At 46.5% G+C, this 20,912-nt stretch overlaps 1 protein-coding gene and 1 long non-coding RNA gene across 2 annotated transcripts in view; one reads left to right on the plus strand and one right to left on the minus strand.

Annotated features, from left to right (window-relative positions):
* The window catches only part of SLC13A4 (solute carrier family 13 member 4), a 39,010-nt gene extending 20,081 nt beyond the window's left edge, over positions 1–18,929 (plus strand). Inside the window, exons 6-16 of the mRNA XM_006088313.3 lie at positions 197–236; positions 961–1,035; positions 2,737–2,921; positions 7,372–7,491; positions 8,559–8,660; positions 10,378–10,479; positions 11,245–11,342; positions 11,557–11,681; positions 14,812–14,973; positions 16,113–16,250; positions 17,527–18,929. Of these exons, the coding sequence (XP_006088375.1) occupies positions 197–236; positions 961–1,035; positions 2,737–2,921; positions 7,372–7,491; positions 8,559–8,660; positions 10,378–10,479; positions 11,245–11,342; positions 11,557–11,681; positions 14,812–14,973; positions 16,113–16,250; positions 17,527–17,664 (1,285 nt within the window). The 3' untranslated portion in view covers positions 17,665–18,929. The remainder of the gene's footprint in view (positions 1–196; positions 237–960; positions 1,036–2,736; positions 2,922–7,371; positions 7,492–8,558; positions 8,661–10,377; positions 10,480–11,244; positions 11,343–11,556; positions 11,682–14,811; positions 14,974–16,112; positions 16,251–17,526) is intronic.
* Positions 11,228–16,271, minus strand: LOC111825909. Its single transcript, XR_002829141.1, has 3 exons — positions 16,160–16,271; positions 11,546–15,118; positions 11,228–11,322 (listed from the first exon to the last, which is right to left on the minus strand). It is a non-coding gene; the product is annotated as an uncharacterized LOC111825909 (long non-coding RNA).
* Positions 18,930–20,912: the final 1,983 nt, after the last annotated feature.

Raw genomic sequence — 20,912 nt, forward strand, 5'->3', positions numbered from 1 at the left:
GAATGCGGACAGCATCTCTGGAAGGTGAGGAAGACTGAGGTGAGATGAGGCCTCCCCGAAGAGGTGGCGATGAGAGTCGGAGACCTGAGCATGAGTGGGAGCAAACTAGATGAAGGGAGATCTGAGTGTGGGAAGAGTTCCCCTCGCAGGAAGGCTGGTCCATGCTGATCTCCCCCCTGCCTTCGCTTTGTTCCAGCACCTCGACTACAGACTTCACTTCTCTGATGCAGAACAAGGTACGGCCTTGGGTTTTTCTGTGCTTTGTGATACTTGAAAGTCCCTCGAGATAACTCAGGGTCAGAGATGCCTGACAGCTTGTCCTAGAGCCCCACAGTCTCCCAGAATGTGAGAACAGAGGGGTGCTCCCCGAGCCTGGCTCCAAGCCCCAGCCCTGAGTGCTGGGCGTGGCCACATACAGCACAGTTAGCCTTGTTTCATGGAAACCCAACAGTCGGCCACCCAGGTTTTCAAGAGCCAACGATTCATCTTTCAGATTTCTTTCAGGGGGGATTCCATTTACAAAAATCTTATTACAAAATGGCCTCCTCCCCTCCCCCAAAGCCGGTTTTATATCTCTTCTCACATCAGTTCCAACCGAGGGACCTTGATCCATGCAAACTGTGGGCTCTGTTGTGCTACAATGTTTTTCATTTTGTGTTAAAGAAACATGAAGGATTCTTCATTAGCTTATGAAGTTCCAGAAAGCCAAGCCCTCCTATAAGGACAGAGCCATATTCTGCCAAATTTCAAAAGCCTCTTCAAATGGGGCTTGACACCAGGCTGGACGGAACCTGGGAGGGAGGCAGGCACAGTTGGGTGGCTTTCACTGCATGCTCTCCCTGGACGCTGGTCTCCGGTCTCCATAGTACCGAAGCGGGGGTGCCCCTGGGATGCTAAATGGTACTTCTCGAGGCCTACCACATCCTCCTCCTGACAGTGTCATGGTCTCTGTCCCAACAGAACCTGAACGGTGCGCCCACAATCACCAACCCCGTGAAAACAGCCAACCACCAAGACAAGCAGCACCCATCCCAGGTAATTAAATTGCACCTCCTGGCCCTGTCTGCCTTATGAAATGCCTTGAGCTCCCCAGGGGGCACTGGTCTTGAAGTTGTGAGGGCGTCAAGCTCACCATCTTCCTCCACATCCCTGTCTGGCCTGCGTGTGCCATGGAGATAAAACATCTAACTCACTGCTGACTGGGCAGGTCACTGTACTGTCTGAGCCCCAGCTTCTTTAAGTATAAAAGCTGAGGCCTGATCCAGATCAGAAGGTGTCCAAACTATTCCTCCAAGGTGCTTCAGGGACACTGCAAATATCTGAACATCTGGAGATTTTAAGGCAACTGTTTTTCTGTGAGAATGGGATTTTTCGGATACTATACCACTAAACTAAATACAGAAGTAAAATAGATGTTGAAGCTGTATAAAATCACAACTGCCACTTCTAATCTTTAATTCAAATGTGTGTGTTTATCAACATGATCACAGTTATCATCCACCATCCATCATCATAAATAACTGCCACCATTTATTAAACACTTCTTATGCTAAGCATTTTCTCTGTTGTCTTGGCTCAATGAGGTAGGAATTTTGAATACCCGCCTCCCTGTTTCAAATGAAGCAGAGAGATGAAATCATGTACCCAAGTCCAAGTCTCCCTGACCACATGTGCATGCACTCGGTGATAAAATAGATGTATGCCAATTAAATGCCACATTTACATTTTATATATTGGAGGTCCATCTAAAATTTCATTAGAAGAAAGGACCGTGGCAAACCACTGGACTGGAGAATCTCTGAGGTCTCTTCCAGCTCTGACAATCAATGAATCTTTCAGGAAGGTTTGGAAAAATCCAGAAGTACCTGGGCCCTCTTGGGAAGATAGGGAAGTAGTTAAGAGCTTTGAGAAATGTGGCACCGTGGCCTCTCCCTCATGATTGACCTACGAGCTGGCCTGACATTTGCACCAGGCTGTTCCTAATCTCATGAAGACTCATGAGGGATGGCCAGGCCTGGAGGGGGATGGCGGCACTTGCTTCTATAGTTCACACTTGAGACCAGAGGTCAGCGACCTGTGACCCTGAACAGCCATCATCTGGACCAGCAGGGCCTGAGAGGACCATGGCAAGACTGAGGCTTATATGCAAGGCGGAGGGGGAAAGTGTGGAGTAAAAACCAGTAGGCACGAAGGAGAAATGAGTGAGGAAGGAAAGGAGGAGAGAGCCACACACTTTGACCCTCTGCCCAATGAGAGCTGGATTCCTTCTGTAATCCAAGGCTTATTTTTTAGTCGTCTCCCAATCAGGGATGTCATTCTAACTCCTCACAGATCAACCTTCTTCCATTTGCTATTCAGACACTAAGTGGAGAGCAACCAGTTTTATTGGAGTTCAAGTAACAGATAGGACATATTAATAATAACAGTAACAACAACAAAAATAATAATAGCTTATCATCCATTAAGTGCCAGTGAGTGTTCTAAGTGCTTTGTATATATTACTTCATCTATTCTTCACAACGATCTAGCAGAGAAAATAGGATTTTTCCCATTTTATAGAAGAAAGTGCAATTCAGAGGGGCTGCTGGGTTGGAAAATGGTAGAACTGACATTGGGATTTGTCGCTCTGACTCCCAAGTTCGAACCCTATCCACTGCACCACGGTGCCCTGTTTTTCATGCTTTATGTGCCAGACAGCCAAGCTGGGTTGGAGATTCACTGATTTTCCTTTGGTAGGAAAAGCCACTAGTCCCGGCGTCCGGCCCCAGGAACCAGGAACTAAACAGAAAGTACAAGTCCCACCACGACCAAATGATCTGCAAGTGCCTGTCTCTGAGCATATCTTACGCCGCTACCATCGGGGGCCTGACCACCATCATTGGCACCTCCACCAGCCTCATTTTCTTGGAACACTTCAACAAGTAAGTAATTCACTTAGTCAACAAATATCTACTAACCACCCATGTGTCAGGAATGTGACGAGGTGATAAGGATACAGCAGGAGATGGGACTAGAACAGTTTCTGTAGCAAGAGGGAAAGAGATGACCAAGTCATTACAGCTGAATGTGACTGGAGAAGGGCAGGGTTCTGCTGGGAGAGCCCCGCCAGGGGAGGTCACCCAGTCCCAGTGCCTCCCCGAAGAGGCGGCGACAAAAAGCAGAGACCTGAAGCATGAGTTGGAGTGAACTAGATGAAGGGAGATTTCCCAGCCAAAGCAAACAGTGTGTAGGAGGGCTCAGAGCGAGAGAGCAGAGCACATAAAAGAAAATGAAAGAGGGAAAAGGAGGCCAGGAAGGTGGACAGGCGGACCACAGAGGACCTCGCCAGGCCCTCTAAGGAGCTTGGACTTCATTCGAAAGGCCATGAGAACCTTGAAGAATTTTAGGCTTGGAGTGAGGTGATGAGGTTTATAGTTTAAAAGCTCATTTTGGATTTTTTGTTTTAAAAAGAAGAGTGGATTGGAAATGAGAAAGGCAGGAGGAAGACAATTCGGAACATGGCTGCAGATGCCCAGGAGAGCTGATGGTGGCCTGGTTGACAGTGCAGGGGGGAGGACAAGGTTTGGGAGGTATTCAGAGGTAGGCCTGACAGGCCTTGGTAGGATTAGAAAGAGCCTGGGAGGGAAAGGCCAGGTCTAATTGTCAGGCTCGTGGCTTCAGCAGCTGGGGGAACAGAGTTGCCCTCGACCTAAATGAGGGGAGAGAGGAGGAAATGTTGATATAGAAATGGAGATATCCGGCTAGGAGACACAGCTCTGAATCTCAGGAGAAATTTTGAGGCTCACGGATAGATTTGGTTCGATTTTGGCACAGACTTGCTGTGGCCTGCACAACTGTCTCCATGGTGTGCAACCTGTGCCGTCCCAGGGCCACCATTCTCAGAAGGGCCCCACGCTGGGCTTCATGCTCTTGTCACCATCTGAAAATCCTTAATAGTAATTGAATGAGGGGCCCCACATTTGCATTTTGTACCGAGCCCCACAAATTAGATAGCAATCGGTCCTGGTGGTGCACATGTGGAAATTGAAGCCATAAGAGTGAAGGGGATTTCTCAGGAAGAATACATAGAATAAGAAGAGCGGGGGCATAAATATTAAGCTCAAGCATTCAAAGGAGACTACGAAAGGGAGAACAAAACAGTATCACACAGGAAAGAGGAAAATCTGGTGTCATTCTACCCGAAGAAAGATGTTTCAAGGAGGAAGGCATGATCAAGCAAAATAAGGACAGAACTGTACCCATCTGATTTGGGGGCATGGAGGCTACTGGCGACCGAGGCAGGAGCAATTTGGTCAAGAGATTGGAAAAGAAGCCCAGTTTCAGTGAGGTGAAGAGTAAGAGGAGGTGAGGAGATGGGGCGTCAGCTGTGAAGAGAGGAGAGCAATGGCATAATAAAGAAAGTGAAGTAGGGCCAAGAAGGGGTTTTTAAGATGGGAGACTTGTAAGTGCTGACAGGAAGATCCAGATGAGAGGAAAACTAAAGGGTTGGGAGAGACGGGGTAAATAGAGTGATGTCACTAGCAAAACAAGAAGGGATGGGATCCAGAGCAGACAAGAGGAGAAACACATCTTTTTAAAAAAAAATTTTTTTTATTGATTCAGAGAGGAAGGGAGGGGAAGAGAGAGATAGAAACATCAATGATGAGAGGGAATCATTGATTGGCTGCCTCCTGCATGTTGGACCGAGCCCACAACCCAGGCATGTGCCCTTGACCCGTAATTGAACCTGGGACCCTTGGGTCCGCAGGCTGACGCTCTATCCACTGAGCCAAACGAGCTAGGGTGAAACACATCTTTCATTTTAGCAGAAACAGGAAGAAAATGAGGAAGGAAAAGGGGAGGGGTGGAGGGAGTAGGGAGGAGAAAGGACCAATGAAAGTTTAAGACCTGATCCCCCGGATCTGAGCTTCATGAACCCCTCACATCATATTACTCTGTCCAGGCTCTGAGTTTTTGCTCTTTAATTTCTGGTTCACTTTGTGGTTGGGGCAATTAATATTCCCTTAGTCTACTTCTTGAGTGGCAAAAGGAACATTTTGTCATAACTGTGGCTTACCTGGGCAATAGGGATTCTGTGAAAGGAAGGTGGATTCCCTGGGTCCCACTGGTCTGAAAATGCCACTGCGTTCTCTTTGCATTGGTGAACAGACCACCACCAGAGTTCATTTTGGCTGTTTCAAAAACCTACGAATTAGTTGTTACACTCAGTATATGTACTCTAACTTTTAAAATGCTATAAATAGTATAGGCTCTTTTATTATCTACGAAAGTCTACTTAATCTACTGTAAAAGTCCTTTCCTGCCCCAGCCGGGTGGTTCTGTTAGTTGGAGTGTTATCCTGTAGACCAAAAAGGTTGAGGGTTCGATTCCTGGCCAGGGAACATGCCTAGGATGTAGGTTCAATCCCCAGCCAGGGCGTATATGTGAGACAACCCATCCATGTTTCTCTCTTTCCCTTCCTCTCTCTCTAAAATCAAACATATCCTTGGTGAGAATTTTTTTTTAAAAAAAGTCCATTCCTTTTTCTGGGCACAGGGGCAGGGTCTCAGCTTCTGTATAGAGAGGAGAGATGATGCAACAGACTTGTGCCATTAGCCCAGGACAGTGAGTCACTGAATGATTTATGTCCTCAGGTATCCTTCTAGATCCAAAAGCCCTCTTCCCAAAGCCCACTATCAGTGACCCACTCTGGCCTTTAGGGAGGGCACAACCTGTCATAACTTCATCAAGAGTCACACAGTTATTAGTAAAGGTAGGTCCATGACCAGGCCACAGTGCAAAAGAGTAGATGTCCCTGTGATGACAGAGGAGCTTAAACATGCTTAGATCCTGTGCTTCTATTGCACACTCTGTGGGGAGCCTGCTCTTGGACCTTCTCTTTTCCATGCAGGGCCCAGCATGAAAACAGGGGCACAGTCTGCTCCCTCCTTAGAGGAGCTCTATGCCCAGCCCTAGCAAGAAGGCCCAAGGGTACAGAAACACAGGCATTGCTAGGCTAAAGTCATGGCTCACATGTGGTCCATCCTGATTTCCCAGGAAACACCATCTGGGCTGGGGGCCTCAGCTCTGCCCCATGATGAATGAGGAGTCCTGAGCCACCTCCCTAGCATCCTAAGACAGCAGCAGATAAAGGATTGATGAAGGATTTGGAGATTCCAAGTCTTGGTTCTCCATTGCGCACAGTTAACACCTGGAACCTCCATGAGGCTCCGGAGTCCAAAGTTCTCCAGAATTGATGCTCTGTATCCCCCAATCAAAACTCCAAAAGTATACCAGACTGCCCTCTCCATTCTCTGTCTTGAAAACCAGATGAGGAAATTTATCGGAATCTTTATGTAAATTAAGAGCAAACAACTCCTGAGTGATTCTCCTGAGTGCAAAGTATATACACTTCAGTGATATCATTTTAGCTGCTTACTCCATAATTCCTGGCTGGGCTCTAAACATTTGCAAGTGCCCAATACGTGAGGTCATGTTTTACCATATTGTGCTGGGAGCCGGTCCATCCTTGCTGCTTGACACAGTCGCTGCAGGGAAGAAACATCTGCATAGCATATGTTTCAAGGGACCTGGCGTATATGGCATACTGTTCTTAATATGTTTGTTCCCCTTCTTGGCGCTATGTGTTTTAACCAAGGTCACCTCTCCGAGAAAGATTGTTTCCCCAAGTAGGGATTTTTCCCTGAAGTTAGGGAGGGAATAAAACCCCTTAACTAAGTGCCAGGCGGGTAGTTAATCACTTTAACTAAGAACAATCACGCTTAAGCCACATAATCTTTACTCCCTGGAATGGAGATAAGAAACGCCATAACCTTTGGAATAGAAATTGATAGGATTAAAATCAACTGGTATAAATACAGATGTAACAAGACAACAGAACACAGAACCTAGAGAGAGACAGAACCTAGACACAGAACCTAGCGAGAGAACCTGCCTGGAGAACCTAGAGAGAACATGGCAAAAGATCCTGGACAGAACCTGGCTACAGATCTTGGCTGGAGAACCTAGACAGAACATGGCAGGAGAACCTGGCGACCGAACCTGGTGGGAGAACCCGGATAGAACCTGACTGGAAAACATGGCAAGAGAACCTGGCAATAGAACTTAGCTGGAGATCCTGGACAGAGCTTGGATGGAGATCCTGGCTAGAGTTCCTGGCTAGGCTGCTGATCAACTGAATGCTGCCTCCGTGTCATTCATTCAAAAGCCGACTCCGTCCACACCTTTGGGGACCCCTGGACCTGCTGGGGTTGGACCCCAGCAATATTGTTATCATTATCTCTGCTGTCTGTCTTCTTAGCTTATTACCCCCCAAAGTGCCACAAGCAAATCCACGGTTTCTAATTGCTGACCTGGTTCTTTCCCTTCCAGCCAGTATCCAGCCGCAGAGGTGGTCAACTTTGGCACCTGGTTCCTCTTCAGCTTCCCCATCTCCCTCATCATGCTGGTGGTCAGCTGGTTCTGGATGCACTGGCTCTTCCTGGGCTGCAAGTGAGTCCTAGGGCCCTGTCAGCGAGGCAGAGGCCCTCCTGTTCACCCAAGGTCACAGCACAGCCCTGGAGGGCGATCAAGAGGGAGCTGCTGAGGAACCACAGAGGGTGCCCCTAGGAGAACACAGTGGACCGGACGGCAAGTCGGGCATTGTCTGTCCTAGATGCTCCACCATACATGAGCCCTGCACTTCACTATGAGCTCTACAACAACATGTTCTTAATTACAACTAACTGGTTAGGGGAAATGTCATTTTAAAGAAAGTCTGAATTGAAGAGTGTTTCATGTCATTTCTTTGCTCTCAAAACATATAGAGTAATTCCAACTAACTTCTAGGATGACAAATAGAAGTTGCCTTAGGCTTAATTTTGTAGACACAAGTGATTTATACTTAAGGAATAGGCTCGTTTCCCTCAAAATAACAAGTGGGGCATTCCTCTTGCAATGTTATTGCTAACATTAACCTGCTCAGCACAACCAGTGGTCTGCTCCAAATGTGACCCGGTTCACGCACATAAAGGGAAGATATATGGAGTTTTGCTATTAGCCCATGGAATCCAATGCTCCCATTGATCAGGGCTGACTTATTTATTTTCTTACTCAGAGATTGCTGTCAAATCAATGGTAACTGTATACTTCTATACCTCCAGCATTGCAAATAGAAAACCAACACTCACTTTCACCCCAGACAAGTCTTGTCTCTAGACAGATAAACACACACACGTATCTGTGTGTGACACAAGTCTATAAACATCTACACACAAATGCCCCATCACATTCTTAATTATGCAAAAGACAAGTATGTAGAAGCAACCTGCATGAGTCTGGAAGACGTAACTTCACACTGATTAAATACTAGATGCATGACCTAAAGGCTAGGGAAGAAGGCTAGGGAGAGGCTGTGTAACTTGGCAAATGAAAATTATGACAGGTGGGTTGGAGGGGCAGAGCGTGTGAGTGGAGAGAAGGGTGATCAGAGCAAGCCAGTCGTTTAGTATTTGCTGAATACTTGCTCTCCTGTGGGCAGAAGTGTTTCCTTTATTATTTTGCTCATTTTCCCTTCTCAGTTTTAAAGAGACCTGCTCTCTGAGCAAGAAGAGTAAGACCAAAAGGGAAGAGCTATCAGAGAAGAGGATCCGAGAGGAATATGAAAAGCTGGGAGCCATTAGGTAAGAATCGGCCATTCACCTTCTCTCTTCCGGGAGAGAAAGCATGGCTGGGGAGGCCAGCACAGAAGCAGCCTTGCTTCTGACACTCCTCTGAACTGGATGAGGCCCCCTCAACATAAATCCAGGCATTTAGAGATGCTACTTACTGCCAGAGTCTCGCTGGCTCAGATTCCAGGTGGCCGCCCTTCCCCTTCACTATATCCCGAGTCTGATGTATGGCCATGGTGAGGGGGTGGAGTGTCATAGGTGGGGCACCCGGAGGACAAAGAACAAGGCAAGACAGCACAGCCACCCTCTTGGCTGAATTCTCTAAAGTCAGTACTCCCTGCATTGCCCAGACCACAGGTTCAGCGGGATTCCTGGGGCGCTGGGACTTTGTCCTGTATTTACAGAGCATCGGGCAGCATCAAATACAGACTCCAAGACAGAGTCTGAGAATTCACTCACCAACCCTCGGCCATTCTTTTCTTTATTTTACACTTTAGCTGTTTTAGAGCCATTTCTATCACCTTTCCTACAGTGACCTTTTATGGCAATTGGCATTTATAACTTTGGGTAAAAGGACTCAGGTTTAAACTGTATTTTTTTGTTGTTGTTAATCCTCACCCCGGGGCCGGGGATCAAACCTGCAACCCAGGTATGCGCCCTTGACTGGAAATCGAACCCGTGACACTTTGGTCTGTGGACCAACACTCTAACCACTGAGCAAACAGCCAGGGCAAAGCTTTATTTTAAAAAACTTTATTTCTAAAAGGAATACATGTCCCCTGGCCGGTGTGGCTCAATGGATTGAGCGTCATCCCATGCACCAAGAGTTGTTGGTTCAATTCCTGGTTAGGGCATATGCTTGAGTTGCGGACCCAATCCCCAGTAGGGGGTGTGTAGGAGGCAGCTGATCAATGTTTCTCTATCCTCGATGTTTCTATCTTCTCTCTTTCTCCTTTCCTCTCTCTAAAAAATCAATGATAAATAAATCATTTTAAAAAATATTTCATTAAAAAATTAAAGAAATACATGTTCATTGTAGAATGCTTAGAAAATACAGGGAAATGTAAAGAAAAAGTTTACACTGACTTGTATTCCCAGCATCCCAATGTTAACTGTTAACTGTTAACGTGATAGACTGTTACTTCCTTGCTTTTTTTGTGCAAAATTCTATGTATTTATGGTAAAATTCAGTCCATACTGAAATTTTATATTTAGCATTAGATGGTCATTATGTCGCCCAGTCATTCATTCTGCTGTGGAAACTTCTTTATTAGATGCATCTCATTTTAACAGTTATTTGAAATGTATTCAAGGTTGTGAAATATCACTGTTTCCTTTTTTTAACGTTTTTAAATAGGTAATGCTTCGATGTGCATTTCTGGTTATTTTCTTAGCTAAAAGGAATGACCTAATTTAAAGCTCCTAAAATATATGGTCATATTGGCTCAAAAAAGTTGTGGCAATTCCTGCTCTGACCAACAGAGTCTGCAGGCTTAGTTACCTTAGAAATGTGTGATGTGTTACCTTTGCCTCCCCACCTAAATATCGCTGGTAAACTCGGTTAACATTTCCTGGGCTCATCTCGGCCCCCTTCCCACTCCGCCCCAGTGTGCAGAGTGATTGAGCAGTAACTGTGCTTCGTGCTTCCTGTGTGGAGCTCTGAACACAGGAGCATCGCAAAGCAAGTGGCAGGGCTCGCAGGAACTTCAGTCACTGTTGCATTTCACAGCTACCCTGAAATGGTGACTGGATTTTTCTTCATCCTGATGACCGTGCTGTGGTTCACCCGGGAGCCTGGCTTTGTTCCTGGCTGGGATTCTTTCTTTGAAAAGTAAGTGAAACAGTCCCCTCCTTAAGAATGACCCCTCATAACTCTTCAGGCAGTTTCCTCTGCCCCCTCTCCCGACTCTCAGGGACAGACACAGACGTGAAGCCAGGAAGGCGCTTTGTCCCAGTGAAAGTCCCTTTCAGGGCAGCTGCAGTGAGCGGTGAGGAGGAAGAAGGGATGTGATCTGAGTCACGTATCCAGCTTTGTGAACTTGGCCTTGTTACGCAAGCTCTTAGGACCTCAGCTGTCTCATAGGTTTTTCTGAGAGTTAAAGGGGAAAATGTCCATACAGTAAAATACTTTAAAGACAATGGCCAGGGAGTGGCTGAGGCCTGTGGAGGGAAAGGCAGACAGAGGCTCCTGTCTCAGCCCTGCGTCTTCCCCTGAGGGCCAGGGCCACAGGCCTCAAACTCCCCCAATACAGGATCTTACTCAAGAAAAGACACACAAGGTGAACCTTGCAGGAAAGAGGACCCATCCTCATCTATTCTCCTTCATCCAAGCAATTCCTTATCACTCTTGGGACTCGCCCCAACAGTGGGCCCATAAATTCTAAGTCATCTACCCTCGCCAGGCCCTGCGCCTCCAGGCACTAACCATTGCCATTAAACCCACTGCTGCACAGTCAGCACCCTGGCAAGAAGGAAGGGTACTGTCCCTGTAGACTTTCCTTCAAAGAGGCTTTGGGTTCAGAGAGGCTGTCCTGAGACCTGGTGCTGCCCCGGGGGCTCCTGGGCCTCCCCTCCAGCTTGCTTGTCTCTTTGCCAGGAAAGGCTACCGCACTGATGCCACGGTCTCCATCTTCCTCGGCTTCCTCCTCTTCCTGATTCCAGCGAAGAAGCCTTGCTTTGGGAAAAAGAAGGATGGTGAGAGTCCCAGGGGAGATGTTGGGGCTGGCTCTAGTCAAATAATACCCAAGTCGGAATTTTCTGAAGGAGCTTGATCCAAGCCCTCTGATTCTGCCCAAACATAGCAGAGCAGCCTCCCAAACCATCCGATTCCTCAGTTCAGCCCCTTTCTCCACAAATCACACCCATTGCGGTTCATCGGGCTCTACCTCCCTGTCTACCTGTGATCCAGGGGAGGACCGGGAGCCCTCGCTGAGGATGGAGCCCATCATCACGTGGAAGGACTTCCAGAAGACCATGCCCTGGGAGATTGTTATCCTGGTGGGAGGAGGCTATGCTCTCGCTTCTGGCAGCAAGGTAGCTCTTCAGTTCTGTTCTTCTTGGGCCGGATTTTTTTCCAGCTACTTTACCAACTGAATCAATACGGTTCTGGGCGGGAAGATTCAAAGAAGCTGAGGGAGAGGTGAATGTCCACCCAAGTCACTGGGAAGGGATGCAGTACAGCCAGGAACTGATATCCTGTCCTCGCTGAGCTTCTAAGCTAGCGCTCCTGGGACCAGTGTTACAGATCAACTGGGCCAGGGAGTCATGGCACGCGGCATTCACACCTCATTGATGGGCCCACACTGTCACAAGCAAAAGGTGTACTGGATTCTGTAGCCATCACCTTCTGCGGATTTGACAGAGGTGACAGGAGATGTCTGTAAGGGCCCAGAGATGCCCCCAGTGACACCCCTCAGATTGTCCCTCAGTCAGTCCATATGCATATACTGAGCCCCTTGGAGAATTGATGCTAAAGCTGATGTAAATGCCCCAACTTCCTCATCAAGAGGACTTGGGATGAGATCTTTTAAAGGGGGCTGGTGAGAAAGAAATGAATTTCCTAAAGTGTTGGCCCTTCCTAAAATAGAAAACAACCCTAATAATGAATCAGGCTAAGGGTCACACCTTTCTCCCTCCAGCCTCTCTGTACACGTTAACCCATCCTAAATTTGGCTCACTTATCATGGCCCATTCACTGTGGGCCACTGCTCTCTGCATCGTCAATATGTCAGTCCTACAATCGGAAGGAACCTTGGAGGACACTGAGCCCCATCTCCCACCCAGTGTGAGGTTTCCTTCCATGACACTCCTGGCTTGAACATCTCCGGTGACAGGGCAAGTCCTTGAGTAGGGAACAAAGAATAGTTATTCTCTACTTTCAGCTCAGGTTTTCTGTATGCCTTCCGCTGACGGTTCTGCCTCTGCTCTCTGGAAACCTCTCCTAGGTGATAATTATTAAATTAACATCAGCTACAAATCCCCCTAGATTTTTTTTTCAACTGAAACTCCTCAGTCCCTTTCACTATTCTCACAGAAGTACGGACCCCTTACCATGCTGGTTCTCGTCTTGGGACTCATTAGTTTGCACTTGGCCTTATTCAAACATGCTCCAGAGGTGGTGAGAATAACTCAGTTATATTACCCAAGCCCCATCTCTCACGTCTGATCCAAGCACCATCCTGTATTTATATGGAAGCTTTTACAAGGCTTCACTGGCTCTCATGTCAACATGTATATTGGAATTGCAGTAAACTAAAACTCTCCATTCTTTTAATTATTAGCCCCTATTAAGCCTTAAGTCCTCCAACCAACGCTGCATATATGCTGTTGATATTTCTAATTCCAAGTTCAGATGTCATACTTACCTTTACAGAATTTCAGTTGTTAGTTTTGGCCTCTGAGCCCCGCCTGGCCAGCTCTTTTTCTTTTTAACCAACATTATGGGTGTAACAGATAGTAGATATTTCTGTAAACCCTGACTCTACTAGTTTAATAATATCATTCAGGCATAATATATGTGATTCCTAGCGAGTATGAAATAATTTCAGTCTTGACATTAGTGAGGAAAATACAGTGTAAAATATTTTCAAACCAAGGATTTAAACAAGACTTCCTTTGTTGTGTTTTTTCCTAACTTTGCAGTCTAATTTATCAATTTATCTCAAATTATAGTGTAAAGTTCTGGTGAAAAATAACTGCCATTAAATTATTTCCTTGTACTTACAAGTGTTATTTGGATAACGTGAAAAGTAAAACTATTTCTTTACAAAAATGTACGATTTCCACTCAGCTAACTGCTCTCCCTCCTATCTTTGCCCAGGGAGCAGGGCTAAATGTGTTGTAAGAGATAACAATTACAGAGCTCCTGTGGGCCTCAAGGCTCTGTATCAACATGAAATGATTAGTCCCCACATGTTGGATTTGCAATACTCAGTTGGTTGAGGGAAAAAATAAAGGAAAGTGCTCCAAGGTAAAAAAATGGCTACAACAGAGAGAATTCTGAAGGCTCTAGTCATCAGGTGTCTATGAGCTTGCCATGAGGTGGCCAGAGTGCTGTGGAGATCAAATGAGCTTTCGTTGAACTTGGAGAAGAGGAGGAAAAGTAGCCTGCTGACAACATAGAGAGGCTGTCTTTAACTGTAAAATGTGATTAGGCTCACAGCTTGGGGGATCACAGAACGTCTCACCTTGCTTTCTGCCCTACTCCTCATTGCTTTATTGCATTTGCAGTCTCCAGGGTAAATGGGAAAAATCAGAGCACAGCAACCACAGAAGGGAGAAGAGGGAGGGAGAGCGGGAGATTGCACATGGCAACCTGCGGTTTTTAGTACAAAAACTAGATAGTGCTCTTCATTTTGGGAGAGAAGGGGGAGAGGCCTCACCATGGCCAAACGAACAGCTTCCATCCCAAAGAATTATTCCAAATGGGAAAATGCATTTCCTGGAGTGGATATGTATAAATGTTGCTAATGGAAAAGGTTCAAGAGTGGCAATATGCTTTCATGTCTGTCATCAAAAAGCACTGGCAGATGGTAGATCCTGATGTCAGCCTTGACGGGACTTGAACCCACAACAGGTTGTGCTGAATGCCTATGCTTTCAGGCCAGTGAGGCGGCACCTTCCCCACTAAATGGAGACAGGCTTGTAATCCCCTCTTCTTCATTACTCATGTAAAACATCTAATGCTGAGCTCTGCCCACTCACTCACCCTCAAAACACAGGGAAGGTTACTATCTAAAGATACCTAGTTTTTTCCCTTGCTCAGGTGATAAGAGAAATCTTTCAAAAGTAGAAGGACTTGAGAGGGTGTCAGAGGCGGGAGAAAGAGAAATGAGATTAAAGTTGAGGAGCCGATTGCCCCAAAGATCTTCAACCCCTGCCAAGTCATCTGGCAAAGTCCTAAGGATTATGGCAATTAGGGTGGGTGGCTCTCCATTCCTGTGACAGCAACTACCAGGAAACCCTAAGACTAAATGTTGTACAATCATAAAAAAAGGATTTTCTGAGCTACAAAGGAATGCCGCCAGGTCCAGTTTGCCTGAAAATAGGAAGTTAGGTGACTCCTGTGGTCCCTCCAGCCCCCACCATCCCTGACCTCCTGGAGTCCAGGAGTTCCACTGGGAATGTGCTCTTCCTCCTTCTAACTGCATCTCTTGGCCTGCAGAGCTCTGGCCTCTCCACATGGATTGGGCACCAGATGTTGTCCCTGAGCAGCCTCCCACCGTGGGCCGTCACCCTGCTGGCCTGCATCCTGGTGTCCATAGTCACAGAGTTTGTGAGCAACCCAGCCACCATCACCATCTTCCTGCCCATCCTGTGCAGCCTGGTGAGTGAGCAGGGCTCCCACATGTCTGCAGTGCAGGCCTGGACCAGGGAGCAGCTTCCACGCTGTCCTCTTGCCTCTGGGCCTTTTCACAGCCTTCAATCATTGGTGTTCAAACCACAGTTTGAAAAATTGTTTCAAATAGCAACTGTTAAGTAAATAGATAAATTAATAAGCTGCAGCGAAGGTTCTAGAAACCCTTTCCCCAAAGACTAGGATTTGTTTAGGGGCAGCCCTGAATGGAAATGAACCTTACGACCCTAGGATTCCAATTTCCTACAATCATCATCAACCTTTCTTTCCTGAGATAAGACCTAACTGCAGGTGCAGAGGAGTAACTACAGAAAATGGAGACAAAATGCTCCCAGAAGTACACTCAGTCGCAAGGACCAAGACCACAGCTCTACCATCACCTCCACCCAATTTCAGTGTCCGGAAGGTTCTGAGAATCGGGAGCAAGGCCAGCCTCATTCCACGACCTCAGAACACTTGGTTATTAATAGAACAGGGAGGGGAGCAGCTGCCAGGTCTTAGCCTGGCTAAGCAACCCCAAAGGTAATGCAGCAGACACAATCTGAAATGAAGGCTCCTCCCTGCCCCCAACAAAACAATGTCCTCCTGTTCTTCCTAACCCCAAACTCTTTGCTCATTGTTCAGATGCCTCCCTCCACCCGTCTTCCAGCATCCCATTAGTGTGAGCATGGAAATATGCTTAGTTAAAACTTGGCAACACTGAGGGCTAGCCAACAGGTTCAAATCCATATAGAGCAAGAAGTTTAACTAGAAAAAAGGCCCCCTGGTTCTGTACCCAAGGGTGAGGAATCTCTACTTCAATCAAAGCAGCTTATTCATGAGATGTGTGTTTGAAGAAAGAATTTCTCAGCTAAAAAATAAAATTTAAAAACCACTTTCTTGGGCCAGCACCCTCCTAGGAGTAATTCAGAGCCCATGTTTCCATGGTGAGTGTGTAGCATGAGCAGGTTTGGCTTGGTCAGCACTGCATACCATTGAGAGCAGTGATTTAACCAACCCTAGTACAAGGTGTCCAGCCAAGGTTGGCCAGCATCAAGCCATCATTTAAAGCACAGAAATGCAAGTCAAATGTCAGTGCTAATGCTTCTGTGAATTCTCTCTCCCTCTAGTCTGAAACGCTGCACATTAATCCCCTCTACACCCTGATCCCAGTCACCATGTGCATCTCCTTCGCAGTGATGCTGCCTGTGGGCAATCCCCCCAATGCCATCGTCTTCAGCTACGGGCACTGCCAGATCAAAGACATGGTGAGTCACGGGTGCCTCTTCCTGCCAGGCCCAGCTGCCAGGACGGGAATGACTGGCTCCACAGCTTCTCCTGAAGTTTATTATTTTGTAGCAGTTGTCCTTGGACTGTTAACACTTAATCTAGTGTGACAGAGAGAATGGCACTGGTAAAAAGGTTTGGGGTTGGTCCATAAGCACCAATTTCCTTACTTGCTAAATGAGGAGGTCCAGAATAGATGTTCTATGTGGCCCCCTTCAGCTCTGGATCTTAATTTAGCTCCTTTAGAACCTGCCCCCCACTCACCTGCTAGGAAGCATGGGCAATTCTCCACCCATAAGGGCCTAGGGGACCAGAATGACTAATTCGTCCAGGGCTTGCCCCAGAAAGCAGAGAGGGGGCACATCCACTCATTTGCTTGGAACAATTTCCTAGCATTCCTTTTTCCCTTGCAACTTTCCCAACTCAACGCCAGCTAGTGGGCTTGTTGTGGCTACACCCTGTGTGCTTGGTTACACCCTGGTAGAGTGCCAGCTAGCCTTACTGTACACTTTTCCATCTGGCCCTGGCTGTGCCATCCATCATGCCTCACATCCCCCTCATCTGGGAGTGTCAAGGCCGTGGCAGAAATGGAAGCGGTCAGAGTCATTGAGGTGACATTCCCTCAGAAGAAAGAAGCAAAGCTAGCACGTCTGTGTCACCTTCCCATGGAAGGGCTGAGCAGAGGCAGCTGACCCGTTCCCCAGGGTATACCCAAGGTATACAACTTCAGTCACTTGAGAAAAGTAAAAAAGGGGAACAGTGGCAAAGGCTCCATGGAACACAGCCCCTCCTGCAAGTCCCCGACACCTGTTGGCACTTGAAAGGCTCTGAGAAGTTCCTGCCTTGCAGAGACCTGGGTACTTTTGTTTAACACATTTCCCTATCATATGGCAGCAGGACCCCTTTAACTGTAACTCTTATTGTTCAAATCTCTGGTGTTGAGTACACACTTTCAGGCCTCCTCCTTGACAGTGAGAATGCTACCAAGTGGAGCAGATTCTAACAGGCCTCTCCCAGTGGCCCCCCCACCCCCACCCTCTCTGCTTTCCTGTCCTTTTACAGTCCCGTGCCACCTACAAGGCACTTGCAAGGCAACACCAGAGCACCCAGGCAGAGCCGGGAACAAAGCAGGGTTGAGCGAGTGGGCTGTGATCGGGGCAGGGCAAGGCTCAGGAGGGGGCACAGATAGGGAGCACTCAGGGTTCTGTGCCTCTGCCTCCTCAGAGTGACCAGGGTGTGCTGGTTTGTGTCCCATAGGTGAAAGCTGGCCTGGGGGTCAATGTCATTGGCCTGGTGATAGTGACGGTGGCTATCAACACATGGGGAATTAGCCTCTTCGACCTGGACACTTTTCCAGCCTGGGCTATGCCCAGTAACATCACTGATCGGACCTAACACAAGTGGGCACACGGCCCAACCAGAGGCGCTGCCAGCACTTAGCAGAATCTGACCAACAAACAGGCCACGCAGAACGCCAGGAGCACAGCACCCCCACCAGAAGAGTCCGCCATCTTCCACCTCAAGTGCGGTTCAGGACTCGCACAACCAAAGCCCGAGAAAACCTATCCCTTTCTCACTTGTTTGTAACTAGTCTCTGCAATCGATCCTGCGGAAGACAGGAAGAGGCGAAAGCCTGCCCCGCTGCCCCTCAGAGGCTAAGCCCCACACTGCAGAGCCTCACTAAGTTTGATATTGTTCTTAATTCCTTTTTAGGAGTTGAAGGAGAAACCCAAATCTCCTGCCTATGCACAGCAAAACCAGCGGCATCTCTTTCGTAGGAAAATCTCACCTAGAACTTGAGACCTTACATCAGCTCCTTTCTCTTAAGAGTTTCTGTCCTAAGTTCTCTACAAAAAGGCAATTCTTAGTAAGCCCTCTTTGTGGCAGTCACAACTCTTATCGCTGCTCTGATTCCATTTTAAGCATCTCTCTTCAATGGCTTCTCTTTACTTTGGCACCAAATTCCTATAAAGTAACTGTTCCCCTTTCCATAAAGGCTGGTGCTGTTCTCTCTGTCAACGGAAAAGGAAGCAGAGAAAGAAGACACACTGTGATTAGCATCTCTCTTCACTCATCACGAGCCATCAGTACCACTGTGTTGGTTAAGTGTTGGGAAGGAGGAAAATTTTCATACTTGTCTTATTAAGGCGGCCAAAACTATAATTACGTCTACAGCACTATTAATGATATTTGACTGGCTTTCTTCTGGATGTAATTAGTTCATTTCTGAGAAGACAGGTCCAGAAAGGCCCAAACCCATTAGTCACTTTCTACAAGTAGATGAGCCCTTTGAGGGGAGTGATATCCTATGTCTCTGAAAATCCCAGCTACTTATACTACCTAGTAAACTGAAACTGCTTAATAAATGTTTCCCTTGAGAAAATCACTTTGAAATCAAAGCCTCCTTCTTCCTCCTGAAAACCAAGCCATTTTCTCCAGGACAGATGTCCTTGCTATCTGATTGGATATAGCTCCCAAACGCTCCATTTCCTGGCATTATGTATTTCTAATTTCCACCACCAGTTACTTGCTAAATATATCTTATGGGAAAGGCTCCCCCACAGTTATTGTTTTAATTGATTTTAAGTTCCTATTATCAGCATGTGCCATTTTTCCGCAACAATAATTTATCAATGAAGGCACTACCTTGGTTTATCAAATATCTGTGAATTGTCAAATTGCTTTCGTGCCATTCAACACTGTCACACTCTGACCACCACATATTATTGACCAGGTTTACCAGGAATATTACCACTTCTGCCTTGTCAATGAGGTTAGGCCAAATTATTTGGCTACTTAAAAAAGTGACTGACCTAATGAGCCCAAATAAAATACCAGTATAAGAACTACAGCTGGTTGGATGGAGCCAGCATCTCTACAGTTATTTTGCGTTAAATGTTCCGAAGAGTCGGTGTTACTCCTACTGTCAGGAGTATCATCAAATGGCTGACCCATTACAGAACTGAGAAAGTAAGACAAAGGTGCAGATAATCGAGAAGACTCTGGGATTATAAATAACTACAAAGAGAAAGAAAAGTTGACTTAGATTTACTGACCACTGTTCAACTTTTCAAGAACCTGACTCACTCCTACAGGGAAAAGCTGTGAAACTCCCCACTGCAATTTCTGCCAGATGCTCCGAGGAGCAGAGGCTCTCAACTAGCCAGTTTAGACAGAGTGTTTATTTCAGTCTGGTCTACTGACTATTCTACAGAACAGCACTGTTCTCTCCCCAAACCAGAGGTTCAGGCCAAACAAGATAGCTCATTACAGTGACAGGAAATGTTGAATATGACTAACAATTCCTTGTCATCTAAAACCACTCCACGTTGGACATTAACTAACAGATCTCCTTAGTCTTGTGTCTCTTGCAATTGTATTTAATTTGATTATTTTCTATCACAATATATCGATGGAAAGCTGTAAATGATCATCTTCTACCAGCTTACTTAACACATGGCGAAATCGAGAAACAAGACACTGAGTATGGTTGCATCTTATTCTCAAGTCAATTACATATCAAATCTGTTTAGTCATAGTTGCCTTTGAAATTCCTTTAAGTCGCCCATGAATACAATCTTTTACATTACAACTACATGGCACAAACACTCATGTGCCCACTTTTTTAAAAATTGATTTGAGAAAGAAAACATTGATTGGTTGCCTACTGCACATGCCCCAAATGGGGATCGAACCCACCACCTTTTGGTGCACAGCACGACACACCTACCAAACGAGCCAGCCCAGCCAGGGCTCATGTGCCATCTTTTGATAAATAAAAAACAGCTAGTTTTCCCTCCAATATCAGACTAGATCCCTGTTTCTTCAGCTGCATACAGATAAAGTAGTTGGCTTCATATTTGGGGCCCATGTTTGAAAAAGTGTATCTAAACACTAGAATCCCAGTACGGCAAGAGTCCAAACCACTAATACACAAAAGGGATGAAGACCACCCACGTTCACAGGTAGCTCATTCTGGGGCTGCCCTCACCAAATGAATGCTGAGCACAAATGCCTGCACTATTTACATGGCACCTCTCTCTTGTCCCAACACTGTGCAACTGTACATGTCAGAATGACACCCACACGGCACCTTTCCTCAGGCCTCACCAGAGGCAATGAGTCAAGCGGGCCCAGGACTTGGGGTTGGCAGTGCCCCCACCCCAATGCACTTTCCACAAAACCTGTTTGTTCTTTTGTCTCCATGTGCCTTGAAAAACATGCCATCCATGAGGTCTTCAATATATGACTAAATATGTTGCACCCAGATTTAGGAGAGGTATACACTGAGCATTTGAACATCTAAATGTCACTAACTCCCCTATTAAGACCAGGCAACGTCTCAAAATATTTTCCCTTCCCCGCCCTGTTCCTTTCCACAAGTCCCTAATAGTTAGTAGGGAAAAAAGAACTCATTCATCTGAGTAAGGAATGGAAATGCTATGTGCAAAGTCCAAGATGGGAAGTTTAAGAAAAGCCTCATTTGCTCCAGTACAGTATATAGTGTTCCTTCGGGAGGAGTAACAGAAACAGCATTAAAATGTGGGAGACCTCAGCAGAAAAACAAACACGTAGTGTCTATGGAGTGAGCTGCTTAGTGGAAATGAAAACATCATGCATGTGTACATATGCTCTATGAACCC

The sequence above is a fragment of the Myotis lucifugus genome, unplaced genomic scaffold, assembly GCF_000147115.1.
Source record: "Myotis lucifugus unplaced genomic scaffold, Myoluc2.0 scaffold_46, whole genome shotgun sequence".
NCBI lineage: Eukaryota > Metazoa > Chordata > Mammalia > Chiroptera > Vespertilionidae > Myotis > Myotis lucifugus.